Source organism: Temnothorax americanus, unplaced genomic scaffold (assembly GCF_048541705.1).
Source record: "Temnothorax americanus isolate GAGA-0224 unplaced genomic scaffold, ASM4854170v1 Scaffold30, whole genome shotgun sequence".
In the NCBI taxonomy this organism is placed as follows: domain Eukaryota; kingdom Metazoa; phylum Arthropoda; class Insecta; order Hymenoptera; family Formicidae; genus Temnothorax; species Temnothorax americanus.
The window spans coordinates 1,599,940-1,613,832 of NW_027509443.1; the positions used below are offsets into that span (position 1 = coordinate 1,599,940).

At 37.2% G+C, this 13,893-nt stretch overlaps 3 protein-coding genes across 3 annotated transcripts in view; 1 reads left to right on the forward strand and 2 right to left on the reverse strand.

The window, feature by feature from the left end:
- Positions 1-13,893, forward strand: part of Mesr6 (misexpression suppressor of ras 6) — a 637,129-nt gene that overhangs the window by 71,450 nt on the left and 551,786 nt on the right. The window lies entirely within an intron of this gene.
- LOC143900779 (uncharacterized) overlaps positions 1-13,893 on the reverse strand; it is a 103,943-nt gene that overhangs the window by 64,402 nt on the left and 25,648 nt on the right. The gene's annotated exons all lie outside the window — the stretch shown is intronic.
- On the reverse strand, positions 2,895-5,073 carry LOC143900776 (uncharacterized). The gene is made up of 2 exons (XM_077412481.1): positions 4,339-5,073; positions 2,895-4,183 (listed from the first exon to the last, which is right to left on the reverse strand). The coding sequence occupies exons 1-2, from the start codon at positions 4,376-4,378 to the stop codon at positions 3,207-3,209; spliced, it is 1,017 nt and encodes a 338-aa protein (XP_077268607.1). The 5' UTR covers positions 4,379-5,073; the 3' UTR covers positions 2,895-3,206.

Consider the following 13,893-nt stretch of genomic DNA (forward strand, 5'->3'; position numbering starts at 1 on the left):
ACGCACGTGCGTGCGCACCCAGATAACGTTCTCGGCCAAAGATTCTCGATGCGTATATCTGTATGTGTGTGGGGGGGCTCGTTAACTTTTACTTTACGATTACTGGACGAGACATAAGAGAAAAAAAGAAGAAAATGCAACAAGAATATATGTTTATATGCATTCTCGCTATCTCCTTCCTCGCCTTTGTGCAAATTTCGTTATCTCTCCGTGCGCGGATAATCGCGCAGCTCTGGATTTTATACCGCCTCGCTGGCTCACTCGATCGTTATCTATGCAACTTCTCGCGCCGTACTATATTGCGCCCGGCGTCATATTTATATAGCGACATCATCAGCTTTCATTTTTAATACCGGTAAAACAGAAGGCGCCAGGCCTTTCATCCAGGTGCGAATGGCCGTACGCCGCAATATTGCGCGCGCCAACTATCGTCTTGTTCGTATGCAAAATAAGAATATGTAGTGTAGCTGCGCTACGAGGTTGATTGAACCACGCCGATGAGATGAGACGCCGATGAATGATCGGGCTGCGCGATCGGCGGGATTCTCAGACCGCTCATTTTCTTCAATCTTCGAGTGACGGCGCTGGCACAAACGCGCATAATTGCTTTAATCGATGCAATTAGGAATGGTAATCGCGGATTTATAATTGTGCTATAATTGCAGTGGAGTACTTTCTGTTGTGGATCTTGTTCGTGATTGCGAATTCAATTGGAGACTCGTCGACCAATATAAACCCGAGCATTTCTTCGAATATTGTGGAATAGTCGAAAGTTTCTTTCGGATATTGTTTGGTAAATGAGTTAATTCGTCATTCTGTTATAATTATAATAATCTGAGAAGTTTATTCTTTGTGCGACAAACTAAAGTAAACGTGTATTTAGTAGTGCAACTTAAAATTATGTACAAATTTAATTTTTTTTCAAATATTTAAATGTGATTTTTATTTAGAAGAAACTTAGATTTTTGACACTTATATTTTTTAATATTTAATAAACTATCTTATCAATATATGCGATAAAAATTATGATTTTATTTTAATTATTCTTTAAAAATAAATTTGTTCCATATATCTTCACAAATGCTGGCAGCAATTCTTGTTCGCGAAACAAAAAAGCGATTTCCGGTTGCATTAAGCAATGTCTGTCTTCGAATTAAATTGCACTAACGGGTGTGCTCCAATTAATTCAACCCGTTTTTTTACCTTCAATTTGTGATAGTCTATTTTATTTTTAGTTAAACTCGCGCCGTACGTATGTGTCGGCAGTTATAATGATTTTTTTCAGTGCTTTCCAGTTGTTGTTGTTGCGAATAAAATCATTATATCTTTGGTCCGTATGAGGCGTAAGGAGGCAGGTGGAAAGGAGGGAACGGAAAGTTGAAATTATGAGGGAACGGGGTTGTAGGTGATAAAGGTATCCCGGCAATCGCGGTTAATTTCAAGGGACGATTAATCTGTCTGAATTACTATACCGACTTACGCTCGCTTCGTTGGCGTTTAATTATACAACCGTCGTACTTGCGATTATATACGTACATTTCGTTCGTTGTACATACTTAACTTAAATACCCATCACGTACATGATGGCTTTTAACTTAATTAGATGTTTCCATAATTATTTATTTCGGTTTATTCTAATTTTGCAGATATAAAATAAATAAAAATTAGTGTACAATTATGTTTTGCTTTTTATCTGCTATTAATATATACTCAAGAGATTCTTAATGCAACCGGAAGAGTAGCTATAGCTTTTTCAGTCTTCATTGATTGAGAGATATTATATGGATTTTTGATGACTAAGGAAACTTGTCATAAAGCGGTAAAGTGTTGTAATTAGACATCATATGCATGCGGGCGATTGCGCCTGCACTGCGCAAGAACCTGTTGTAATAACGCGTTCAAATTTTCAAGGCTCATCTAACATGTTGCATGTTTTTATAAGAATAATCATCTATTAATCTGATCTCCTGATATTTCAAACATAAAATTTAATGCAGGTGACACTATCTGTAGCGTAATACGATTATAGGAAACATAAATTTGCATTATTTGTATATGCAGTCTTAAATACAGCTGCTTCATAACTTTGCGAAATCTTATTTTACGATTATATATGTGTATAAAAGTAATAATCTAAATAAATAATATAATATACGTATATAAACAAAATATATGCGAAACAGAGCTATAAAAAATGTGAATTGTATAAAGAAGTAGATATATACATATACCTAAAAATTGAAGGACTATTTCGAAATAATGGCGAGAATATAACGAAGCTTAAACAGTTTGACAGCAAAATCTTTTTTATGAACTTCAAAATGCTCTTTTAAAAATATGATATTATACATTATGAAAGCGTTATCTTCCTATTACCAATCTTTCCCAATGCGCAAGATTTTGCGTACGATGATATCTGTCAGGACGATATATAGGTATACAGCGCGTCTATTATTTATTGTTTCGTAAGTGTGAGCGAGTAAATAGCCTTGTCAGCCGCGATTGTATTGCCGCGATAATGACATTCGCAGTCGCGTATTAGGGAAAGAAAGATGAATGGTAGCTCATTGTCGATAGGAAAGTTCACATTCCGCATGGTATTCCTATAACAAAGGATTTCTTGCCTCATGGATGTTCTCATTATTGCTCTTTTCTCCCTGGAAAAGAGCAGCTTCTTATAGAGAAAGAGAAATATATACTTATTGTTAGAGAGGCACATGATTGACTGTCAAATCTATTATAGAAGATATACAGCTATGATATCTCTATATAGTAATTCTGGTTATATATTTATGATAATCCGAATACTTTTTTGTAAAATACTTAAAATTTAGTTGTGATGCTTTATTAGGACTATCGTGATTATTGGTTAATTAACCTAGCTAATTAGTTAGTTAGTTAGTTAAGGATACTTTATTTGCCCCAAAGGGGCCTTAAAGGGCGTTTTTGTGGAACGTTCCCAAACCATTCCATCCGGCGTTTTTAAAGGGACGTACCCAACCCTGTACAAACTCTACCATCCTCCTCTGATTCTATACAATACAATGCCATACAAACCAAAATCAAAAAACCAAAATCAAAATCATCAAAATCAAAATCAAACTCAAAATCATAATTTTCAATCAATCAACCTTTTAAATCTTTTGAATCAGAAAACTAATCCACCGTCCCAAACCCTAATTGTCTTTGTCGTGAATATTGTCCGGTCATATTCTCCTCCAACCGCCTCTTTCCTCCTCCCACTTCACCTCCCTTCCGTTTATCCACATTCTTCTATTTGTTAACACCACTGCGTTGCCCCTCGTTCTTTCCTCTCTTGCTCTCTCCACCATCTTATGTCTATATGCTCTCTCTTCAAGTGTTAGTTCCTCGTCGACGCCAATCTCCCACCTTCTCCATATCTCATCACATCTTTCTATCACCTCTTCCTTGTCCTCTTCTTCTTCTAGTTCCGTGAAAATTACAATCTTACCATCCACACCAGTCACCTCCCATGCTTTTCTTATCGGTATCTCTCTTCCTGTTACCTTTTCCATTATCGCTTCCAGCATCTCCCTTCTTTCTTTTGGTCCTTCTCCTGCCACTCTCCTCCAGATCAGATTCTTTTTCCTCTTCTCAATTTTTTCTTTTCTCTCTCTCTCTTTTTTTCCTTCCTCCTCCCTCTCTCTTTTCTCTCTTCTTCTTCTTATCTCCTCTTCTCTCTCCTCTATCATTCGCCTCGTCCTGTTCCTCTCCTCTTCCTGTTCCTTCCTTCTGTCGCTTTCCGGCGGTCTTCTCCATTCCTTCTCGCTCTTCTCTCTTCCTCCGTCTCCTTTTTTCTCTGTCGCCCTCTTCCTTCCTTGGCTATCTTGTTTAGCTTCCCGATTCTTCTTGCCTTCACGACCATTATCCGTCCCTTCCGTGATCCTTCCCCCTGAGTCTGTCGAACCCTCGCTCCAATCCCTTCCCCACTCCTCTCTCCACCCTTCTTCCCCTCGTTCTTCCTTTTCTTCCACCATCCTCTTCTCCTCCACTTCCAGTTGGGTTTTTAGCTTTCTCAGTTCCTCTTTGACTTCCATTCCCGTTCGTATTATTTCCTCTTTAATTTCATGCCCGATTTCCCTTAGCTCCCTCGTAATTTCCTTGATCCATCCTGTCTCTTCCCTCTTTCGCGCCGCTGTCTGTACCTCTTCTTTGTCTGCCACTGTGTGCATAATGAATTATGTTACTTATTGCGCCGTCCTCCTTCTTTCCTCTCTTTGTAAGCCCTAACCTATCCGCCTTCTTGCCCCATGATTCATCTCTTCTTACTTCTATTCTTACCCCTCTCCCCCGCTTCTTCTATTTTTTCTTACTTACGATTTTCCTCCATTCTATTCGATTCCTTTCTCCTTCGCATTTCGAACCTACTCTCTTATTCTTTCCGCGATATGCTCTTCACCTGCTCTGCGTTGTGCTTACAGTCCACTTTCTCGTATTCTTTCTCTTGCCAGGCATGCACCGCCGCTCTGTCGACTTTCAGTCGTGCCACCCTATCTCGATCGGCCCTCTCACTCACCGCGTTTCCACCGCAGCGACCTGCGCCACTTCGCTCACTCTCGTGCCGATGTCACTTGCTTTCCTGTCACGCCTTGTCGCCCCGCAGTAGTGCCAACCCGCTCTTTTAGGAGGGGCCGGCACTCCGCGCCGCCTCGGCGATCCGCAGTAGTGCCGACCCACTCTTTTGGAGGGGCCGGCACCCCGCGCCGCCTCAGCACCGAACAGCCTCTGTTCCACGCACGTGTCTCCGCTTCCGTGGCTCGCGCATGCCCGTGCTCCCCGCTTCCTCTTCCCTTCTCCGGTCGCCTACCTCAATTGCGTTCCTCCCTCTTCTCTCTTCTTCTCTCCTTCCCTTGTCTTGCTCCGTCCTAACCTCTTTTCTTCCTCGCCGTATTTTCTTGATTTACTTCCGATTTTTCTTGCCCTCCGGCCTTTCTTCAGTTGTACGCCTTCCTCTTTCCTTCCTTCGGGGTTCCCTTTATTCTCTCTTCGTTCCTTGACTCCTACTCCGCCCGTCCTTTCCCTTATTCCTTCTTTCCTTTACGGAGCACCCGTCTTCCCGTTACACGCGGCCTCGCATTACCTAGCTAATTAATTATTAGTTAATTTACTGATTTATTAATTAATTGTCTTCTACAACGAAACATATTCATGATTGGTTTGTCATTATAGATCGATCACACTAAAATATAAAATGCGAAACTAGTTTATTGTACATAATCATTTTTAAACTCTTGCTATCATTTTCTCGTTTCACGATACGATGGTCGATTGCCAGGTGGGAGCGACTGAAAGATACCCAATTCGATAAGACAATCGATTGTCGGAAAATATTATAGCCATACAGGCTATCGATGAAATCGTAAGTGTATTTATGGTCGATCGTCCGACGATAAGATGGTCCAAATTGTTAAGAATTTCCGCAACATGTACATGAATATGCATATATGTGACTGATGACCGATTATAGTTGTCTCGATCATCACATCCGATTATTTTTGCCGATGACACTTTTTTTGAATATTAATTTAATTTCGACATAAATAGCGGATGTTTTGTTATCGCAATATTGCTCGTCACCTTATCAAGATGTTATTAGTAAAACAAATAGTGTTAAACACCAATATTATTTGGAACAAAATTATATATAAGTACATATATAAATATACCAAATTACAATATTTCCATGTAAATAAATCATATTTTCAATAATTTATATTAGTCGGATTTTATATATCAAGTTTTTTTTATCAATAGGAGAATAATCTCGTTTGATTAAATATATATACTTAAATACACTTTTGATTTCTCTGCCGAAAATCTGATTAGGCATATTTGCAAAGAACATTTATCGCGTCATTAAGTGTTAGTTATCAATTTTTATTTGGTTTTATTATCGTGCAGCATTAACTTGTCGTTAAATTTTAACGAGCCAATAATCGTTTCTTGCCAGCCAACGTCAGATTTGTTTTTTCAGCATAATAACTGTTAAGCATAAACTTCGACTATAATTCCCGCACTGCTTATATATTTTTCAATTTATTTCAGTCTTTACTACAGAAATTTTTTAGTAATTATGTAAATATTGTTATTAAACGCATTTGTTTGTAATTAAGCTTTATTTCAATATGATACTTTTTTTTATACAGGAAGAGTACTTAATTATTTTTTTATATAAAATTACATTCTTCTTAATATTAGTGATTGACAGAAGATTTACAAAATACCTATACAAGATATGCCGGATTGTCATTTTGCCACATAAACTTTAAATTTTACAAAATTTAAAAATTAATCTCTGTCATTAAAATTTCTTAAACTTTAAGCGGAGAAAGTCTGTAGTAACTATAGATATTATTCTTAATTAATTGTTACCTTGATATTAAGAAAATTAATTAAATTCTAGATGAAATAATTTCATGTTCCGCTATGACTAATGTTTCGCTTAAACGAATGTGAAAAAAAATTTGGCGGAAACGGCAGTCAAGCATGAACGCGAGAAATTCCGCAAGATAAATGATATCGCGAAGAAAGAGAAAGTGTTCGTGGACACAATTAACAAGATTTCAATTAAATAAGCTAATTTTTTCCTGATAATCGAATCGCCGAATTATATATGCTATAATAAGTAGCGATAAGAAAAAGCGTGTGTGTGATTTAAGGATGTTTTTTTTCTTATTAGAAAGTACATATGTATTGAAACACGCGTATCTGTATTTCATAATAACAGTTTATATATTTAACATATACATATACATATATATATATATATATATATATACATACATATATGTTATATCTACGTGTAAATAAAACCGATATCAAAAAAATAGAAATTTTATTTCTTGCGATATAAATATTGTTTAAATGTGAAACAAAGATAAAAAAAAGATAAGCAAGAATATTATTTTCTATATTTATTTATTACGATATGATATATCGTCAATTATTAAATTATTTGTCATTGATATTATCTATCACAAATTAATAATGTTTTTAGCTAACGAATTTATATCGCGTTGTATGATACTTTTTCACTTACAATTAGTAATTGGTATTTCTTTTCATAAAATGCATGTGTGCGTGCGTGCGTGCGTGCGTGCGTGTGTGTGTGTGTGTGTGTGTGTGTGTGTGTGTGTGTGTGTGTGTGTGTGTGTGTGTGTGTGTGTGTGTGTGTGTGTGTGTGTGTGTGTGTGTGTGTGTAAGTGTGTGTGTGTGTGTGTGTGTGTGTGTGTGTGTGTGTGTGTTGTATGAGTCCCACAAATAATTGATTTGTATATATTAATATATCCCAAGCCATTGCAGTGGGTTTGGTAGATTGCAGTTGAAAATTGCAGTAGTCGGTAGTCGGATCTCGAGCCTGTCGTCAGTTGTACATAAGAGACAGCTCTAAAATTCCGATAGTGCAACGTAAGGTATGCGGGCCGCATGCCAAATCTCGCCGCGACTCGCACACGCCGCGCCGCGCCGCGCCGCGCCGCGCCGCGCGCCGCGCGTATAGCGACTTATTAGCTGATGGAATTTATACTCCTTACCCGTCGCTCGGGCAGCTTTCATTAATTCCAATTGCGAGCTTAAATGCGCATCGGATATTATCCGGAGTATTTCGATTATAGCGTTAATTGCAGCCGCGGCGAACTGTTCTTTCGCGATTTGCGCCGCCGCGCCGCGCCGGTCCCTCTGTGATTTTCTAGACGATTAGGATGGAATGGAATGTAGCCGAGGAACGATGCAGAGTTATTTTAATGCGGACTTGGACGAGAGAAAAGTCAACGGGGACAATAATCGCGGACCATCCTGTCCGATAATGTACGTCCTTCACCATTCGTGTACAGAGTGGAAATGGTAGACGAGTTATTGCCGCAAGTGCGTTAACGTATATCGGAGTCGTTTAAATCAGGCAGGTGCGCGACGCATTATTAATTCCCGACATGACTGGCCGCAAAGTGTCTTTCAATACGTTACAACGCGATCCGCGCGGACTGATCAGCGCGCAGCCGCTTTATGCGGAAAAATTATGGGACGACGCAGAAAAATGTGGACGCAAAACCGAGTAGAGGCGGAGGGATCGCGCCAGCAGAATTCGCTGTATTATTCATTAGATCGCCACGATTCCTTGCGAAAAGCGTCGCTCGCGATCGAACAGATCTGCCAGGCCGGCCGCTTTTACGTCGGTTTCACGCGACGGACATCATGAAAATTAATAGTAGAACGCCAAGCGTACTCTTTCGGTTTTTAGATCGCCTGATTCATCAGGTGATCTGTCAGAACCTTCTCGATTTAATAGACCGAGTTTTTTTCCTGATATCTCAGCTATCGGATCCAGATACGGTTTAAACTTCTGCGAAATGTTTTCACGAAGAGCAAAATACTATTATTTTAACGATCATTTTTAATTGTAGGAAATTTTGACAAAATGTAATGAAATTTATTTATTTGTTTTAATTTTTGATTAATGTTTAAAATATTCTAATACATATATATAACTTTATAACCGTGAATATAAAGTCCTTTCTGATATTTTATAATATTTCCAAGTATTATTAGTTTTCGTACAAAACAATTATATTAGTCTGCAATATTATAATGTAAAATATTATAATTTATAATACTCATCTCCGCTTTTATTAATGTTAATAGCAATATCACAATACGTGTAATTTTACGTGGCACGCATAGACGATTGCAACAGTTTTAATTTTGTACGTTATTCGCTGAGTTATTCAGATGATTTCTTATGAAAGCGCGCTGTGCGTGATTCTTATTCAAAATCTTTCTCTCCTTCTTACGTATGTAATATTTACGTAGGTCGTAAAAATTAATAACCGAAACCTCGGAACTGCAGCGCGGAGCTCGCGCAATGAAAACTGCAGGTCACTGCCGTTCAGCCCGTATCTTTTACCGTTGATGGCAGTTGCAGCACGAAGAAGATTAACTGCAGGCGTTATATGTTAGGGCTTGACGTTTATTGTGGCAAAACAGCTGTGTTATGTTACAAAAGCGAAACCTGGGTGACCGTAGAAGGTTGCCGCTTAAAGTACATTGTCTATAATACATCGACAAGGATAAGAAACAGGTACGAGAAATAAAGTTGCGACATTATAATTTCTCGTTACAATCATATAGATTACAATCGGGTAAGTGCATACACTGTGTGCTCGAAAATACATTATAACTTGAAATTATCTATAGAATTGCAACAAACGATAATATTGCATTTGAAAGATGTGTATAGTAATTGGAACGATGCGGTTATTAACGACGGATGACATATGATTGCGTGTTAGTACGAGTGAAAACATGTGATACATGCAGCACGTAATTAGTTTGGATAATTATCACGAAAACGGGGTAGCGTGGCGGGCGGTCGCTAATGATTGCACAGCTGCATCTTGTTTTCTATACTCTTTTCACGGGGCGCAACTGTAAGAAGATTAACCATCCCTTTGTCATGTATGTAAAAAAAAGAAAAACATTTCACATTTTTCCCTGACTTAATATAAAAATTTTTATATTTTATTTTTGACTTTATATTATTATTTTTACGCATTATTATTATGTGCCGCATCACTACATGCTTTTTGATTTATTATTAATTTTTTTACACATTTTTTTATTCAAGAACCTTAAATAAAAATTGCAACTGTTCAGATACTGTATCATATACATATATCAATAGTTTTGTAATGGACATGACATGATTAATAACCGTAGTAAATCATGCAAGAATACGATCGACGAGATCATATGTTCTTGTTCACGATTAATTCAATTACATTCTTGTACCTACATGGCATTTTCACAACTTGATAACTGTAGTAAACGCGGCGCAACTCTGTGCGCCACAAGAAACGTGTTAAGATAGCGCTTTCATCTTTATTTATTTTGCTTTACGTTCTTGCACAATGACTGACAGTTTTTGCGAAACGGCCACGCTTGTAAACTTCGTGCTTTGTCGCACGTAATGGCTAGGTGGTTCATATTCTATTTGCTGCCACTTGTAGCAAGAAGTGCAATCGAGTTGCGACGGCGAGGCAATCGAATCTGTAAATATACAGACCACGTAATACCCTTGCAACATTGCGACGATTGTGATGTAATTGACTGCTGGTTCAAATATTTTTTTATTATGAAAAACCCTTTTGCGAAATAAGATGCGTCAAGTGGAAAATTTTACGCGCGGAAATTACGTATTATAATAATGAAGTAAATAATGATGTAAAAATATATTGGTAAAATTATATTATATTTTTTCTTTATTGGTAAATATTATCTTAATATGTTATAAAACGTATACGAAACAAATTGAGAAGATCATTAATTATTTAAATTATCAATATCAATTAAATATATGTCGCGGTTATCTTTTTTAAAGAATATCACAAGATATTTTATGATTATATTAGATTTTTTTTTTAATGAGCAGATTAAGATGTTTAAAAATATGTAGTTTACTAATCTGCCGGAAGGTGAATCTGCATCTGTTTGAACTGTTTCATCGTGCCATCGTGTTCGAATCGTTTCGACTGGCTGGGATCGCTGGCCGTCGCGTTCACGATCAAAGCGGCATCTCTTTCATGCGGCACTTGTGGTCTCGTAAAAATTAATAACCGAAACATCGAGCGACAGCAAGCGGTGTATGGAACATCTTCGCTCTTTGGCGGCGATGCTGCTGCAACGACCCGGTTGCTGTCACTTTTCACGGTACAGCAAGAAGAAGATAAATGTTCATCCGTTACATGCGACGGAGCATGGCGGAGGAGGTACGAAGCCTACACAAACTCTAAGTACATCCGACATCCGACAGACCGGCGGCAGACGGATTTGAAGTCGTGCGTAAATATCACTACCGTTTTAACGCGCGTGTCTCATGTAAGGCAGTTCTGGCCATCTTATAAAACTTACAATTAGTAGTCTAATTTGCAATGTTCTAGAAAATTTAGAATCGAGAAGATATTATTAATAAGTATTTTTTAAACAGTTATTATTTTTAAATAATTTAATAAATAGATTAACGTAACGCTAAGTTATCACGATTTTATAATAATTAGGTATAAAAGGCGCGAGTCATTGCGAGCTTCAGTCGAAACATAATAATTCTATGATTAAAAGAAATACATGCGCGTTAACGATTTGTAGGTCCAACTCTTGGTTGATTCGTAAACTACACATTTTTATCTTTAACAAAAGAAGGAAAAGAAATGTAATATATTCATAAAATTGTAACTTAAGCTTTCTTAAAACCATTCTCGAAACATGCAAAGATGTTTATCAGTTTTGAATATGCGTGACAAGGTTGATAACGTTTAAAAATTTTTAATCTGGCATTTGGACGTTAACGCATTTCTATGTTTAAAGATGTAAGATATGAATGTGATTATTTCGAGTCGGTGAACATATGATTGTAAAAAAAACGTTTTACCCGAACGACGATATTACTATTTCCTTTGCAGCACAAAGCATTCTATGCACACGTAGGTTGCAACATCGCGAAGTCTCGAATGACTACAGCCGCGATTCTTGAATTTCGCCGAGTGCCTCGTCGCGGTAGCGTGAGCAAAATGCAAATTCGTCGTATAGACGGAAAGAGAAAGAGAGAGAGAGAGAGAGAGAGAGAGAGAGAGAGAGAGAGAGAGAGAGAGAGAGAGAGAGAGAGAGAGAGAGAGAGAGAGAGAGAGAGAGAGAGAGAGAGAGAGAGAGAGAGAGAGAGAGAGTTGATATATTTATGAAAGCACGCGGAAGCGCGTTGCCACTTTATCGCGAATTATTATTGAACGTATAGTTGAATTTATTATATCCTTAAATTAGGTAAGCGATTCAATTATGGAAATGGCTTGTAAAATGACAAACCCAGCAAGCGCTAGAGGCGAGATACCGATCGAAGCTTAAATTACGTGATAAAAATAAGTTACTAGTCAAATATATTATGGTTTATCTACATAGTATATACCGCTGTACGATATTTTGTTACAGAGGAAATGATTTCCACGCAAACAGTTGCTTATATTAAACCGCATTCTCTTACGCGCAACGTAAGGAAGATTTTATTTCTGGAATTTTTTCATTTTGAGTTTCTAGACTTTCTGTCTTTTATTGCATATTAAATGAGGTTTAATAACGGTATTTTTTTTGTTTTGTTAAAATACAAGGACGCGAAGAGCCGCGACTTCAGATTCTCCTCGTTGCGGAAATAAAACGGTTTTTGCACGCGGAAATTACATCTCGTATTACATGTCGCTTTATCATTCTTGAAAAAAATATCTTCGGCGTGCTTTATCGAGTGCCGGATCGAATGACAAGCTTCGAATTGACGGCCTATCGCGCGTACAAAGCGCGACATGCCGCACGTGTGTACACACGCGCGCGTTACGGCATATTTGCTTACCAGACATACCTATATATGTGGATGCACGTGCAGAATACATCCCGCGACTTTGGGTTTTATCTCTCGGTGAACACCCGGTTTTACCATGTGCGATATAGTCGGCGAAAAAGATATATAGTGAGAGTTATCTAAATCCATCGTCCTAACTTGTTCGGGACAGCGCGACTTTACGATTTCTATATGTCTAATAAATAAGATTAGGAAAGAATTTCTAACGTATAGAAAAATACGGACTGCAGATTAGAGCACGTGGACATTAATCGCGATCTAACGGAAATAGTTAAAGTACTTAGTAATATCAAGAGGATTGATGGGATTACGCATATTCATCTATTGGATATGCATAAGCTGCGGTTAGGCAAGCCGTGTCTTATTGTCGTTTTATTAATCGATGCCATTCGGTTATTGAGTAGGCAGTCAATGTGTGTCCGTTTTGTCCGTAGGCTGAACTAAAGCACCATCGTGCAACGCATGATTGGTAGCCCACGTGTGCATGACTTTTGTCAGCGTGTCAAGCCAAACCATTGCCGCGGTGGTACGACGAACACACTTGAAACAGTCTAGCTGGCTAGCATAACAGAAATATTTGTAGTATGAATATATTATCTATTGAAATGCATGTTTGAACCCGTCGACATCTGGACAGAACTTTCAGAATATTTTGAATACTCGTGACTAAAATAGTTTAATTATTATTAGTCTGATGACGTTGACCTATGATCTTTCTACGATTGATCGACATTATTTGTTTATTAAAAAATATAACAAAATAATGGATAACTTTTTATAAAGGGCATATTTTATTTTCTCAGGTATTGTGATTTAGATTTATCATACATTCCTGGGAGCAGCATTTATAATATAGTTAGCAATTGCTCTTGGAATCCAGAAAATTCTCCAGAATGTTTAGCGTCTTCCATAGTTTTATTTTATTTTTAATATTCTTATAGTATTCTCTCTAAATTTCTTGGAGTGGGAATACTGCCACTCCAGTGAGATTTCACTCTTTTGGAGTAAGATTTCACTGGAGTGGCAGTATTCCCACTCCAAGAAATTTAGACAGTTGTTTTAAATTTCTCAACGACGGATTTGATAAAAATATCAATTATAATATTACATAAATTTTGTGTACTGTTATATATATTTATATATATATATCTTCAAATTTAAAAACGTTTGACAAAAATGGATATATATATTACGTTCAGAAAAAAAAAATATAAATCAAGATAAACAAATTTAAAATTAAATTGAATCATTTTTCCGTAAGCAATTATTTCACGAGTTAATCTTTATGCGTTGTCATTTCTAATATTTAGACCATGTAGTAAAATATATTTTTTCGATCAATTTTTTGAATAAACGAAAATATATATAGACAGTTTGATCGCACGTGCTAGATTCACAATGTCATTCAACATTTTAAACCAGCGACACACAAATGACGAAATGACAGAATTGTTACAAAACATTCCGACAACCTTTTTAAA